The 13,795-nt window shown below is 40.9% G+C and overlaps 1 protein-coding gene across 2 annotated transcripts in view; it reads left to right on the forward strand.

Moving 5' to 3' along the window:
• Positions 1 to 277: 277 nt before the first annotated feature.
• The window catches only part of LOC117147606 (AF4/FMR2 family member 4), a 54,897-nt gene continuing 41,379 nt past the window's right edge, over positions 278 to 13,795 (forward strand). Inside the window, exons 1-2 of one of the 2 annotated variants that reach the window (XM_033314556.1) lie at positions 278 to 564; positions 1,587 to 1,852. In XM_033314556.1, coding sequence (XP_033170447.1) covers positions 1,781 to 1,852 — 72 coding nt within the window. In that variant the 5' untranslated portion in view covers positions 278 to 564; positions 1,587 to 1,780. Of the gene's footprint in view, positions 565 to 1,586; positions 1,853 to 4,943; positions 5,035 to 13,795 lie in introns of those variants that run through there. The other variant, XM_033314558.1, reaches the window with a different exon arrangement.

A 13,795-nucleotide genomic window follows, 5' to 3' on the forward strand; every position in this document is an offset into this window, starting at 1 on the left:
CCCGTCTCATATTGAGGTGGGTGTACTCGCCAAGCTGGTGGATGTACTCGATAGGCGAGCGAGCGAGTCGTGCACTCGCTGGCGAGCGGTTTAAGTTACCGGTAGCTATGGGTGGTGCACTCGCTAAGTAACAAGTGACCGCCAAACCGCTACTTTAACAGACACAACTGTGCATGTTAAGCGCACTCATCGTTCCGCCAGATGGCTTCTTTGCACACTCGTTTCGGTATTTTTTTTACACCAACTTACAGTATATTTTTAGGCCATTTCTGCGTGTGTGCGTTCGTGTGAATATTGTGAATATTTTTTTTACTGTGAAAATAGACAAAAATCGGCTGTGGAAAACCGAAGTAAACACATTTGGGAATCATGGCGATTGGCCCTTAACCTTAACCCTTAAGTGCCGTGCCGACAGTGCCACGCCACAAACCCAAATCCCAAAGAAACAAAAGCGAAAGAAAAAAAAGAACAACAAAAAGCTATAGTTGCAGCCTCTGAAAGTTTAAGACAATCGCCGATCCGATCGGAAGCGGAAGATATATGCTCGCCACACCAAATGGCATGGTAAACACCTCTCGTTCCTCTAAATGTGATGTCGATGTCGGAAAAGCCGTAGAAATCGTACAATTCCTAAAATCGCAAACTTAACCTCGCAGCGTTGTGTGCAAAAACGGTGTGGGGAGGGGGGGAACAACGAAAAAAAAGGCAACGCAAAGCAAACGAAAAGCGAAGCGTGTGCGAGCGAGAGGCGAGTGAATAGCATTGTTGTTATTGTTGTAGTGACTTTTATTTTATCTCAACCGGCGATTTAATTCTCTCGCACTCACACATATTCACGCGAATAAAAGTAAATTCAAATAAATACACTCGCAAAAACAAATTGGCACCGGTAACAATTTAGAAAACTTATGCACATGTGTGTGTGTGTGTGCGCGCTTAGGAGCAGTAGGAGGCGTGGCATGTGTGTATGCCAATTAGTACGGCTAGTTGTTGGGTCGTTCATTTTGCTCCTTTCCGCTATCAGACTCGCTCTTTCGCCTGCATTTTCTCGCCGAGTGCAAAAGGAAAATAACAAAAAACCTCACTCCAATCGGAGATTCGAGATGCCGATCTCTAAAGCGCAGGCAGGGCAACAACAAAAGCGCCAGGAAGACGGAAAAGGGAAAGATTCGGACTAAAACCTATTGGGATTTCATCTTGGAACATTAACCCTTAGGCGGGCTGAAATGTTGTTTAAATCATATTGAGAGATTTCCCAATAAATGCGTATTTTATTTAAAAGGACGCCAGGTTTTTCAATTATACAAGTGTAGTTTATGAGCGTAAATGAAATACCTAAACATGGCCAGGTTTTGGCAAAACCCCTGCTTGCATTCAATTATAGCACACACAATTATTTCACTGAAACTCAATTGATAATACAATACATATTTGGTAATTTCTTGTTTGCCGCTATGAGCAAAACAAAAACGTTGATAAGATGAAATGCCTTTAGATAGGGGCCTTTATATAAGCCACACAGTGCGTGCTAAAAATATGCATGTGGCAATTAGTGATATTAAATTGTTATTTATTAATTTTTTCAGATGAATTTGTCACTTTATTATTGCCATGGCTCTGACAAATCTTGTCGCACTCGTTGCCGACATTTGCAATCGATCAATATCAAAATATTGAATAACTAAACCAACCACGAGCTAAACAAATTTCAGAAAAACTTTTGTATCTGAATCGAAAACAAAAAAACTAAATTCCTATCGGCGCTTATAATCACAAAGTAATGGATCAATTTCAAACTTCACTAAATCCGCGGAAACTCGAGCTTCTGGAGTCTCGAATTACTGGAGTGAGGGTAAGTGCGAATGATATTGTAGAATTTATTTATTTATTTATATGAACGAATACAAAGTATGTTATGTCGTATAAATTGCCTGGGCTATGTAGCTTCTTTTCAATTTGGTTCGCCATTATCGAGGTGGCCCCCTTGTTCGGTCCCAAATTGTCGCTGTGTATGACGTCGCATAGATCGCCGCGATTGGCTGTCAATGGGCTGGCCCCTGGGGCCGTCGAAGGGTTAATGGCAAACGGTTATTGCACTTTGGAACTTTTCTTGTTTCGTCGAGATGCACATGCAGATGCAGTTGTTGTTGCAGATGCTTTTCCGAAGTTTTTGCCCCTTAATGTTTTCTTTTTTGCACTTCTTTCTTGGCTTTGTGCCGCTTTGAAGCGCAAGAGGAGGTATGAAAATGTGGAAAAAAGCGAAAATAAATTAGCATCGGCGGATGGGTGAAGAGAGAATAAGAGAAACGGAGAAATTGGGAGTAAAATGGGTAAAAATGTTGGGATAATGCAAAGCTGTGTGTGTGTGAGTTTCTGTGAGTGTTGGATCCTATGGGGGGGTTGTGTTGTTTGGTGAGGGAAGATGTGGTATGGTAGCCACCCAACCCTTGTTGTTCACCACCCCACCCCTATATTACACCCACTTCTGAGCTGCTCTTCTATGGCGCACACACCACAATAAATCGCCCAGGCAGTTTGTATTCAATTCATATTGAAAGCAACTCAATAACAACTCATGGCGTTTTTTTTTTTAATTTAGAACCTTATTGTACCTTGGACTACAACTTGGAATCTATTTGTGGATTCGATTTGATTCAATAGCATGGTGTCACCCCTTTTTTTTTGTCAGTGTAGGACTTAATCGCAGCACTACCACAGACACACACATGGTCCTCACCTTGTCGTTGCAGCATGTTGTTGTTGTTGTCAACATTTCGTCACACACACACACAAGCACAGCCAATACATATATGCACTAGCTGTACATAAAAGCACATAAAGATGGGACCACGGACACATAAATAGGCATATTCGCACCACCCACCTGAGCAACTCTCGAAATGCCTGTACGCCACCCACTTTCCCCACCCTCTTTTTTTTTTTTGGTCTATTTGGTTTTTTCGGGCACTGATGCTTTTCTTTTTGCATTCTGCCACGTCTCTGCTCTTTATTTTTAAGTGTATTGGTATGGAAGTGCAAATGAAAGAACAGCTGACAGAAGATTCAGCGGAGAAAGTCCGTTTAAATAGCAAAAGTGGCACTAATATTCAAAAAAATTTTTGTTTGAAAATTTAAATAATTGGTTTAATATGCTGTATACCTTTAAAATTTGTTGCTAGCCATATCTGGTGATAAATGTACAAGCATTGCTATTTCGCTGACTGCGAAATGCTTTTCAAATATCGGCGGCCCATAACGAGATATCGATAACAGCGGGAAAACAGAAAGCGAAAATAACAGCGTGCAATGCACTTCCGCATGTTAATAACATTGCCACTGACGTTTTGCCTGCTGTCTCTCTCTCTCCCTTTATTTTTTGCCATTCTTTTAGCTTTACTCTTCCTCGCGCTCTCTCGCCCTCTCTTTCGCTCTCTCTTTTAATGTGGTCGTAGGTCGGGCGCTGTTCGCTCTGCCAGCGTCGACGTCGTCGTTCCTCCTGTTTATTTTTCTTTCAAGGAAATTCCAAACGAATATAAAAGATTAGAACATCAAAATGATATTTACTCAAATTTATTTACTATTATTTTAAATTGTAACGTCATCATAATATAACGATACAAAAATATAAGTAAATCAAACATTAGAATATGTGTGTGATATTGACGATCTTTAAACAGTATCCACACATTCTATACCACAAAAATATATTGTCTAACAAGCAAATCCTTTCAAAACGTTTAATGCTTTCATTTTCTTAAAACTATACAATATTGACTGAAATAATTATTATTTTAAACACAATAGTTAAAGTTGATCAAGGATTGTATTAAACAATAAGTGACCAAAATCGATTTTTATTTACACACATCCATACGTGTGTTGGAAATTACGGTAATTTTCAAACATAAAAGTTGCGTAGAATGAGAGGTCCAGAAACAAGAGTAAGGATTTTTCCAAGGATATCTAAAAAAAAGGCAACAAAAACAACAGCTTTTCGGCAGCGAGACCTCGCTGCCGCAGTCAGCGTCAGCAGCGGCTGCGGTAGAGGCAGCGACAGAGGACGTCGAAGCTGCGTTTTTGGCGACGTTCACCGGCAGTTGTAAGCGGTTCGTTCTCGTTGTCGTTTATCGCAGTTGTCCTGTTTGTCTTTTCCGATTTTTCGCCTTCTAAGCAACAACAACAAAAACAGCCAAGAGGAGGAAAACCAGCAGACGAAGAAGACTAAGAAGCAGTCAGAGAAAGCGGAGCAAAGCCCGAGACACGTCGGTAATTCAGAAGAAGTTGCAAAAAGAAAATCCGGCAAAAATAAGCCACAAAACGGACAGGCAACTAAAAGCGAAGAGAAGACGGAAAAGTGGTTTTACAGCGGCGCACATTTCCACACTTTTCCACGCCTCAATGAAGTTTCTGTTTTAGCCGCTGTTATCGTTATCGTTATCGCATCACCGCTTGTTGTTGTCATCGGCGCGACGAAGAGAGCATCAGAACAAAAGAAGCGAAGGAAGCTAACGGAAAAGAGCGAAAGGCCATTGCAGAAAATGCAACTTCTCTTCTGATTTTTTTGAACAAATTTTTTTTCCGTGCAGTGCTTGATAGTGCAAAAATGTATTAGAACAAGTATACAACAAGAAACTAGGGAAATTTAAAATATGAAAAGAAATCCGTGAAAAACGTGTGCCACAAAAACCAACTTGCTCCAAAAAAGTGGAATTAAAATAAAATAAAATTACGAAATTCAGAAAAAATACAAGTTGAAAGAATAAAGATAATAAAAAATAAAACAATGTGTAAAATAAAATAGAAATTGTTAGATCCCCACATAAGTAGTGAATAAAGCAAAGATCACAAGTTAGTGTTAAATAAATACATTAAAATAGGGAATCCAAGAAAAGCTGGAATTTCAAAATCAAAAGCAGAAAGCACCAACAAAAAAAAACAAACAAAACTAGAGAAAGAAATAAAAAGAGGCGGCGAGAAAAGGAAAGAAACAACGAGATGCCTGTGGTAAAACAGCGGAAAATGAGCCGCTTTAAGGTTAGTAAATAAAATCAAAAGAGATTCGTGATTGAAAGGAAAATAAAAATGGTCAATTGAATAAGCATTTTTCATGTAATATTAAAACATATAACATATTTCTTCTTTATACATAAATATCTGTATATTGTATGTTGTGGCCTGATATGGCCATTTTTTATAGAGAAAACTGATCAAAATATTGAAGCCTGAGTGGCACAACTAGAAACCCTAAATTCTCTTTTCTCTAGCTCTTAATCTTCTCCGGCTACTTCTTATACTGCCACATAATTCTTGACCATTCCGATGAAAAAAAATCAAATACACCACAAAAAACAAAAAATTCGAAGTAAGGTGAAAAAAATTCGCAAGTTCAATGAACTTGCCATGAAAATTATACGCTGCCAGCTCACGACAACAGAAGAAAAGGCCAAAGAAGAGGGGCGAGCTAGAAAAGGAGGCGGAGAAAGAAGCGAACAAAAAGAAGATGGGGAGAAAAAAGGCAAAACTAGTCATGCGTCGCTGCTGCTGCATAGATTTTGCGAGTGCGACCTGACCTAAAATGCAAAAGTACTTTTTTCTTTCGTTGAGCTGTTAAAACGACACGTCTCTCCAAAAATGACTGTTACTTAACAGAAGATAAGAGGAAGAGAAAAAAAAAGGGTAAAGAAAAGACCGAGTTCAAGTGCGAGACAAAAAAAAAACCTTAAATGAATGCTAGGAAATTAAGCACTGTTGCAAGATATGAAATTCTAGACGTTTTAGGTTGACCTAAAGATTAAATAGCAGAATCTGGGTCAAATTAAAGAATATAATTTAAGAAATTAAATTAAACATCATATACTTCTAACAACAAATGCGAATGTTTGTATATTTTTTAAATTTATTCACTCTTCTCAGATAAAAGTTGTTCCAGAATAGTTTCCGAAATTTTAAAAGACATTAAAATAAGCATTCATTTAACCTTTGAATATTTTGAAATCATACCAGCATATATGTTCTAAATCCTTTGCTTCTTATCTCTCATCTTAATTGAATATATTCAAAACTAGTGGATCAATTTGATTAAGTAATCAGGTGGAAATGTTTCGTTATGAGTGAAATTTGCTCTACGGAGCTTTTGAGCGATGGAAAAGTGTGGTGTAATATGTATCCTAGAACTGGGTTGGGGTTTTCGGGAGATTTTAGGCTTTTGATGTCCACAAAAGGCGACGACAACTGCGGCTCACTGGCGCCCCCTAGAGGACAATACCATATATGTATGTTCCTTCTCTCTATACATATGTATATGCACGTACTTTTTTCATTTTATTTTGCTTATTTCTCGCTTTTTCTTGTGCTGTTACAAAGGAGAAAGGAGAGAGGTGTGGGATGGGTGGATTTTATAGAGAGGATTTTGGATCGGTTGGGTTTTCCAAGGGGATTCGCATTCGTCGGTGCCGCCATCTGCCGGCTTTTTTTTTTTTTTTATGAGTTGACATCACAACGGATATGGAATTTTTCAATATTTACGGTGGCTGGCACTGCTTTTGTTGTTGCTGTTGTTGTTAATGTATGCAGCTCACACAAACACTGCGAGAAACATTTTTGGTAGGGGCTGGGTGGTGCGCAAAAGCCTTCCCTCGCAATGTCCCTGTTTTTCCTACGCCCCTTGAGAGTCTTCTCTTCGTGCTTATGTAAGAATTTTCAGCATGTTTCGTTTTTATATACTTCGAGTGGGCGTCAGCTGGGCGAGGAGGGAGAAAATGGGGCGGGGCTGCCCACGCATAACACCCTTAGCCTTATTTTCCCCATTTTTTTTTCTTTTTTTTTTGCCATTTCCCATCTTCATTTTGCTATTGCTTTAGGTTTGTTTTCTTTTTGGTTATATATTTGTAATTTATTTAAATTTTACATCCTCATCATCGTCGGTAAATGCAGTTTGGCCCCGCTGTGCGAAGTTTTGGTGCCGCCAAGAAACGCAGTCTTAGAGCATGAAAAATTGATGCATTTTAAGGTGCTCAATCAGTATTACGCATACGCCGTGTATGTTGACAGCGAAGCACGTAAAAATACGTTAATGAGGGTGATGTGAAGCAGTGTGTTGTGGGTTATATATAATAATAATCGCATGCAAGTGTTTCAAACGCGTCGGATGCGAAATGATTGCATTAGAATATTTACGAAATATCAGGTAAACGTTATGGGTTCACGCGTTATGTTAGCTTAGTAAAGATTATAATCTGCTTTAAACTTTCGTTTGCCTTAGGTAATTAACCCTATGATTGTCATGTGCTGTGCAGTTTTATTTGCAGCGAATCAATGGGTTAAGTGCGTGAGCCGAATGGCCGTGTAAAACATGTTCGACTTTTTAATTTGGTTAATTTGCATATTTGGTTGGTTGAAGGGGGGCGGGAAAGGGCGAGAGGCATTTGCGAACAGATTAGAAGCTGCCTGCAATAATTTGAGCTAAATATGTATATATGTATATACTTAAATATGTATATGTTCTATGTACATAAATGAGGGGGAGGCGCTGACATATAGACCGGGAACTAATATAATATGCGTTAAGTATATGACGCTCAACGCACACACACACACACACACACACACACACACACACACACACTTGCCATAATTCAAGCGTGTGTGTGCATGTAAGTGTGGCTTTTGTATAATGAGAATCGTTGGCCATCGCATTATACATATTTATATAATTGCATTTTGTTTGCTTATAAAGGATGTACCCACACCCACAGAGATGTGTGTGTTCACACACACACAGACACACTCGCTCGCTCGCTCAAAAGCACACATTTATAATGAGGCGAGGGCGGTTTTAAAACTTCTGCTTTTATAACTTATTTCAATTTTTACAAGCAGCCTACGGCTTTCAATCTGAAATGTGCACCACTAGCCCTAAATACATAATATACACTTTCTGCCCGCTGTCAAGTAGTCTGAGAACTTTATAAACTTCCCTCGACGCCTGTCGCCCGTTCTGTATGTACAACTCTGTGGTCTCCTCAGTGTTTGTCCAACATTTGCCAGTCATAAAACCCCCCAAACGACACAGATGCATGCAACATATATAAGCCACATTCACAGCACGGAGATTACGATTTTCGCATGGATTTGGCAATTGAAAATTAGCGGATTAGGGCTGATGCCTCAGCGAGGCTTCACTGTGATGCTGTGCGGGGGCTTCAAGGGGGCTTCGTTGCGGTTTTTGGGGGGTAATTATTGCTAAATGGTTATCATTGTTATGCTTAAATATTACTGGAGAAGTACGCATGTACACGATGTGCTCTTCCACTGTAGAATTCACGATAATTTGTTGGTTCTGAGATCGGTCGGAAGTCCATTCTTCTCATGCAGCTTAAGAACTCACCCAATATTAATCGTCCTTCGAATTAACACTGCGTGCTTTAGCTAGTATTATTGGCCAACTTAGGAAAGTCCTACTGTATACTTTCATGTCAATGCTTTGGCCTCTGTACCAACTCACGTGCTCATCTCCGTGTGTCCTGCTTCTGCTCCTGCCCCCTGTGTGTGTGTGGGTGGCTCTGTGTGTGTCCTGTGGGTGGGCGGCTCTGTGGCTGGGTGGCTTAGTGTAGTGCCTCGGTGGCTCGCCGACTGCATCGCAACGCAGCTCGACGCATTTCAGCCGGATGCCTCCAGTGGCAACCAGTTAGTTTTGAGAGCACGGAGAACTTAGAATGGGATGGAATGGAATGGGATGGAATGGAATGGGTGGGATGGATAGATGGCTGGATATTGTGGGCGGCACTAATAGGTGCGGGGTCCGAAACCATCGAAACATTGCCCAGGCAGAGGCTATACAGGCTACAGGCTACAGGCTATTCCATTTCCCCGGCACTTTGCACATAGTTATAAGCCCCGCATCCGCCCGATCTCGGCCCCCTTGTGGCGCGGCTACAGATGCAGATATACAGATACAGATACAGACGGCTCTCGGCTCCAGATGCGGATGCGGATGCAGATGCAGATATACGTATATCAGGTTGCATATACATACACATACATATGTATCTGGTGTTGGCGGTGGCGATGGCGATGGCGATGGCGGCGGCATTCGTTTCTGGTACATAGAGCACATCTATGCCTCCACTGTGTGTATCCGCCATGTATCGGCAGCTCAGCTCCTTGTTAGTTTCCCTCAATCGCATTTCCTTCTTTCACTTTTCCGCGACAAGCTTTCCCCGATTTAGCAGCCTCCTTTTTGGAGCATACTTATTCGGTTGGTTTCTTGAAGAACGGCATTTAGTGCGGAATGAAATAAATACTTTTAAGAAACTTAAAACTAGGAATAGATGTATTTGAGACGCAGGACACATCCTACACCTTTAAAGACGCACTACTTTGTAACATTTTTCATTTTTCTATTTAGGAAATGAATACGAACATAAAGTATTCATATCATATTCTGGGGTTCACGAGAACATTTTACATTTTACAATTTATTTTCAATCTCTTGTTAAAAATTTGCAAAAAAGAACTTAAGTTTTTGTGAGTGTGTTGCAAATGTGGGGTTACAATAGAAGTTTTTGTGCAAAATATATGTTTATATACCATCTGCTTTTGATGTTTTAAAACTTTTACTGCTCCCCCTCACTACTTTTCTTTTGTGTTTCCCTCTTTTATTTACTTTGTGTGCAAAGCGAATTAAAAATTCAATTTTGTTGTGAAACTTTTGCACTTTGCAATGTCTCCTTACCTTCAATGAACAACGAAGGACCCGCCCGTCTTATCCCTTTGCCCCTTGCCCTTTTTTTCCCCTTTTTGCAAAATAATCTGATGTTGCGTGCATTTGTGCAATATGTTAAATAATTGAGAAAGAGTATGGCAACTCATAACCCCTGCACATTTTCCTGGTTTCAAAAACCTTTTTCCATTTCTCCACATCTTACTCCCCTGTCTCCACCTTTATTTATCCCTTTGCTTTACGCTTTCTTCGTGTCCTTTGCTGTCGGTATTTTTCCTATATATGTATGTATGTGCGAGTGCGGTGCACCAGCCAGGCAATATTTTGTCTTGCAAAAAGTTCACTAGTTTCTTTTTGGTGGTGAGTGGCAACCCTGGTTGCACTCCCTGTTTAATTTGGAAGATTTCCACACGGCAGTTCCAATTCATGAACTGAAAACGGAACGTAAATATGGTTTTTAGCTTTTGGTTAAAAATGGGCATCTCTCTGATAAAAATCACTTATTTTCATCAACAATTATTAATATTATTTAAGCGAAATATTTACAAGCATAAAAAGTTGGATTACCCAGCGATTAGAACGAGTCTAAAAGCAAATAGAAATTTCAGCAACAACCTTAGAAACAACAGCAGTGACCACACGAGGAACAACAACAACTTCAAAGAGAACAACAACAGGATAAAATAGCAGCAGCAGAACAACAACAACACCTCTAATTGCGCACATTGCGTTGCGATTCTCGGCATTTGCAATGGGCTGATGTTGCTGCTGTTGCTGATGTTGCTGCTGTTGCTGATGTTGCTGCTGTTGCTGCGGCTGAGACGACGACAACATCGCTGGTTGCTGGTTGCTGGTTGCCGGTTGCTCGTCGCTAGTTGTTGTTGCCTAGGTTCACATTCTCATTACAGTTCATTCACCCAAAAGATACGGCTTTATGTATCTATTAGTTATGTATGTGCCTCACAGCCTTCAGTTCAGTTCAGTTAAGTTTCGTTGTTGCTGCTGTCGATGGGGCAAGCTGCAGCAGCAAACAGCAACAGCAATAGCAATAGCAACAGTGACCATATCAGCAGCCTCCGCCTGCAGTTTCAGCCAAGTTTTGATTTGTGTTATGTTGTAGATACACACGGACAAGCACACATATGCGCGAGCCGTAGGCAGCAGCCGCAAATGCAGATACAGATACATTCCTCTTGACCATCTGTCGTCGTCGTCGTCGTCGTCATCTGTCTCACCTCTGCCCCTCAGCCAGCAATGCCTCCACCCTCTCCCAGTTTCGCATTGTTGTTCATCTCGCAAGACAAAAAAAAAAAAAAAACAATTCGCAATCTTGGGATTCAACTCTTGGATACTTTTCGAATCATTTGAAATGCCTCGACTTTTTAAATAGTCTCTGGAGAGAGTTATAAGATATAAGATGTGGTCGGGCTTATATAAACAGTTTCTGTTCATAATGTAATATTGAAAATAAATTTATGTTTCTTTTATTTTGCAGGTGAGTTTTGGAATTTCACTTTTAAAATTGTAAGCTGTTAACAAGCACTTTAACACATATTTGAATGTAAGTGATAATCTTTAGTTATTGGAGAGCAATGAATATTAAAATGATGATGACGTCCAATATTTGAATAAACTGGGATACGGGTATACTGTCCTCCATTTTACCTACTTTATCACGTTTTTCGCCATACTTGTCCTGCTCATATCATATATACACACATATCTGTATTCGCCAAAAAAAAAAAAAAAAAAAAATTGGACTTTTATTGTTGTTTTTGTCGTTCCATTTGGGTTCCTTTTTGCCTTTTGTTATATTTTGGTGAAAATAGAAGAGGAACTGATGGCAAGAGAGCTCTGTTTTCACCGCCCTCTGTATTTTTCCACCTTCTCACTTTCCGTGGCGGGCTTAGTTTTCCAATGTGCAACATGCAGCATCTGTGGCAGAAAGAGACGGGGCGCAATAGAGAGAAAGAGAGACGGAGAGAGAGAGAGGAAGCTAGAGCGATGGAGGTGGAAAGTGGAGACTGCCATTTCCAGTGTGTATTTAGCAAAATGTTTTGTTGCTGTTGTAGTTTAGTTTTCCCACTTCCAGGCAGCAGTCAACTGCTGCAACTGCAGCAGCAACAACAGCGATAGCAACTAGCAACCTGCAACACCAACAGTGTGCAACCCACAACAACAAAAGGGGGCTCCCTCCCAATTCAACACAGAGCTTTTCAAACAGCCTCAGAGCCTCGGTTTTGTGTCTATTACATACAGGGGAAAAGCCATACCCTTCCCACAGCCCCGACCCCTCGATAAACCTTCTCGCACTGAATTTTCCCACTCGCCACCCCAACCGAAAACCCCCCTTTGGAATTTTCCAAAGACCCCGTCCTCCCTTTTTGTTAGCCAAATGCAACCAAACAACTATGATGACGAGCTGACGGTTGCAATGCCTCGCCCTAGAAAGTCCCCCCACCCCCCCTCCACACTCCTTCTTGGAACCCACCCCACCCACTTCTCACCTCCCAGGGGCACTTTGATTTGTGGACCCCCTTTGACCCCACCCGTCCCTGGGAGCTTAGTTTAGTTTTTGGGTATACATACATAAATCAAAACCTCCTTGCAGTCTAACGGCGATTTTTAAATATTTCGTTTACACTTAAGAAAAGGGGAATTTAAGTGACTTTAAACGGCATTTAAGTGATGAATGGTTCTTAGGTGCTTAATGCAAAATGTCTGTTTTGCGAACCACCTGCAATGCCTCTTTAATTGCAAGTGATTCCGCTCAAACACTGCGGCAATTTAACTGTCTTACCGACTGCATTGCCTTTCAATCAAACATCATCAGCCATAACCATCAAGGCCAGTGATCCACTCCACCTTAGGCTCAATCTTAACCCTTTCAAGCTGGTCTTCCCATGGGTGAACATTGGGAATTACTCACGTAACTTAGCCGAGGGGGAATCACATAATAACTCGATTCCCAGTCAACACACGTTGATGGTTGGGTAACTCCTCCAAATTCCTCTTGGTCAAAATCTTTTGTTCTAGACCCCGATGTGCGAGGGAGATGGCCACGGAGAGGAGGGAGACAGAGTGAAAGAGCATAAAGTTGGCAGCACTCACACACATCGAGAGTTTGGCTAATAAGTGAAGTATCCATAATCGCAAATGGAAAGAGGGGGCGTGATAGTTACCTATCTGCCAAAGTCTTCAAGACACGATCAAATAATATATTTGATTTAAAACAAATTCTAGATCTGAAAAGCTTAATTAGTGCTCAATTGATAAGTGACCCACATTAAATATTTATAAATTATCGATAGTATCGATGATTTGGTCGGAATTGTTATCGATGATAACTGAAAACTTTTTCATCGTCAGCCATAAGTTTGGGGCCACTGTGCTAGCCAAACTATTGAAATGTTGGAGCACTCTGGCTATTTGTATCTTTGTATCGGTGAGCCTGTGCTATAACTGTGTGAATATGTCCTGGCCGAAGGTGTTTGTGTGTGTGTGTGAGTGTGCGGGATGCGTGAGTTGCATGAGTGCAGGATGCGCGCGCTGCACACACGCACACCAGTGCACTTGGACATGAGGAGCTCAAGGAACAAACGACGACGATGGTCCTCAATCAGGAATTTCTGGGCGAGAAATGTGGGGGGGTTATTGCGAATGCCCGGGTGGCGAATCGTTGGAGGATTGGTGGAAAATCGTGGAAAATTGTCGGCAGCCGCCAACCCATTAACACGATGGCTACGATGTCGGCAATGACGCTATGACGAGCGCAACTCCACTTCGGTTGGCTGGTTTTGTTTGTCGTCGCTTTTTGGGTTTTGCCTTTGTGTTAATATCATGGCATGGCAACACTGGAACTGGACCTGGCCCCCATCTGCATGTGTGTATCATCTATGTATGTATGGTATGTGCATAGTAAAGTATACAGGCATTTACATATGTACCAGGTCCTAGCAAGTGTCAAGTGCAGTATAATAATAAACTTTGACCACTTGGATAGATAAAAACAAACTCATTTATGAGGTTACATGCCATGTAAAGTATAAGCTGGTCTTAAAAACACAGTGTTCA

Source organism: Drosophila mauritiana, chromosome X (assembly GCF_004382145.1).
Source record: "Drosophila mauritiana strain mau12 chromosome X, ASM438214v1, whole genome shotgun sequence".
NCBI lineage: Eukaryota > Metazoa > Arthropoda > Insecta > Diptera > Drosophilidae > Drosophila > Drosophila mauritiana.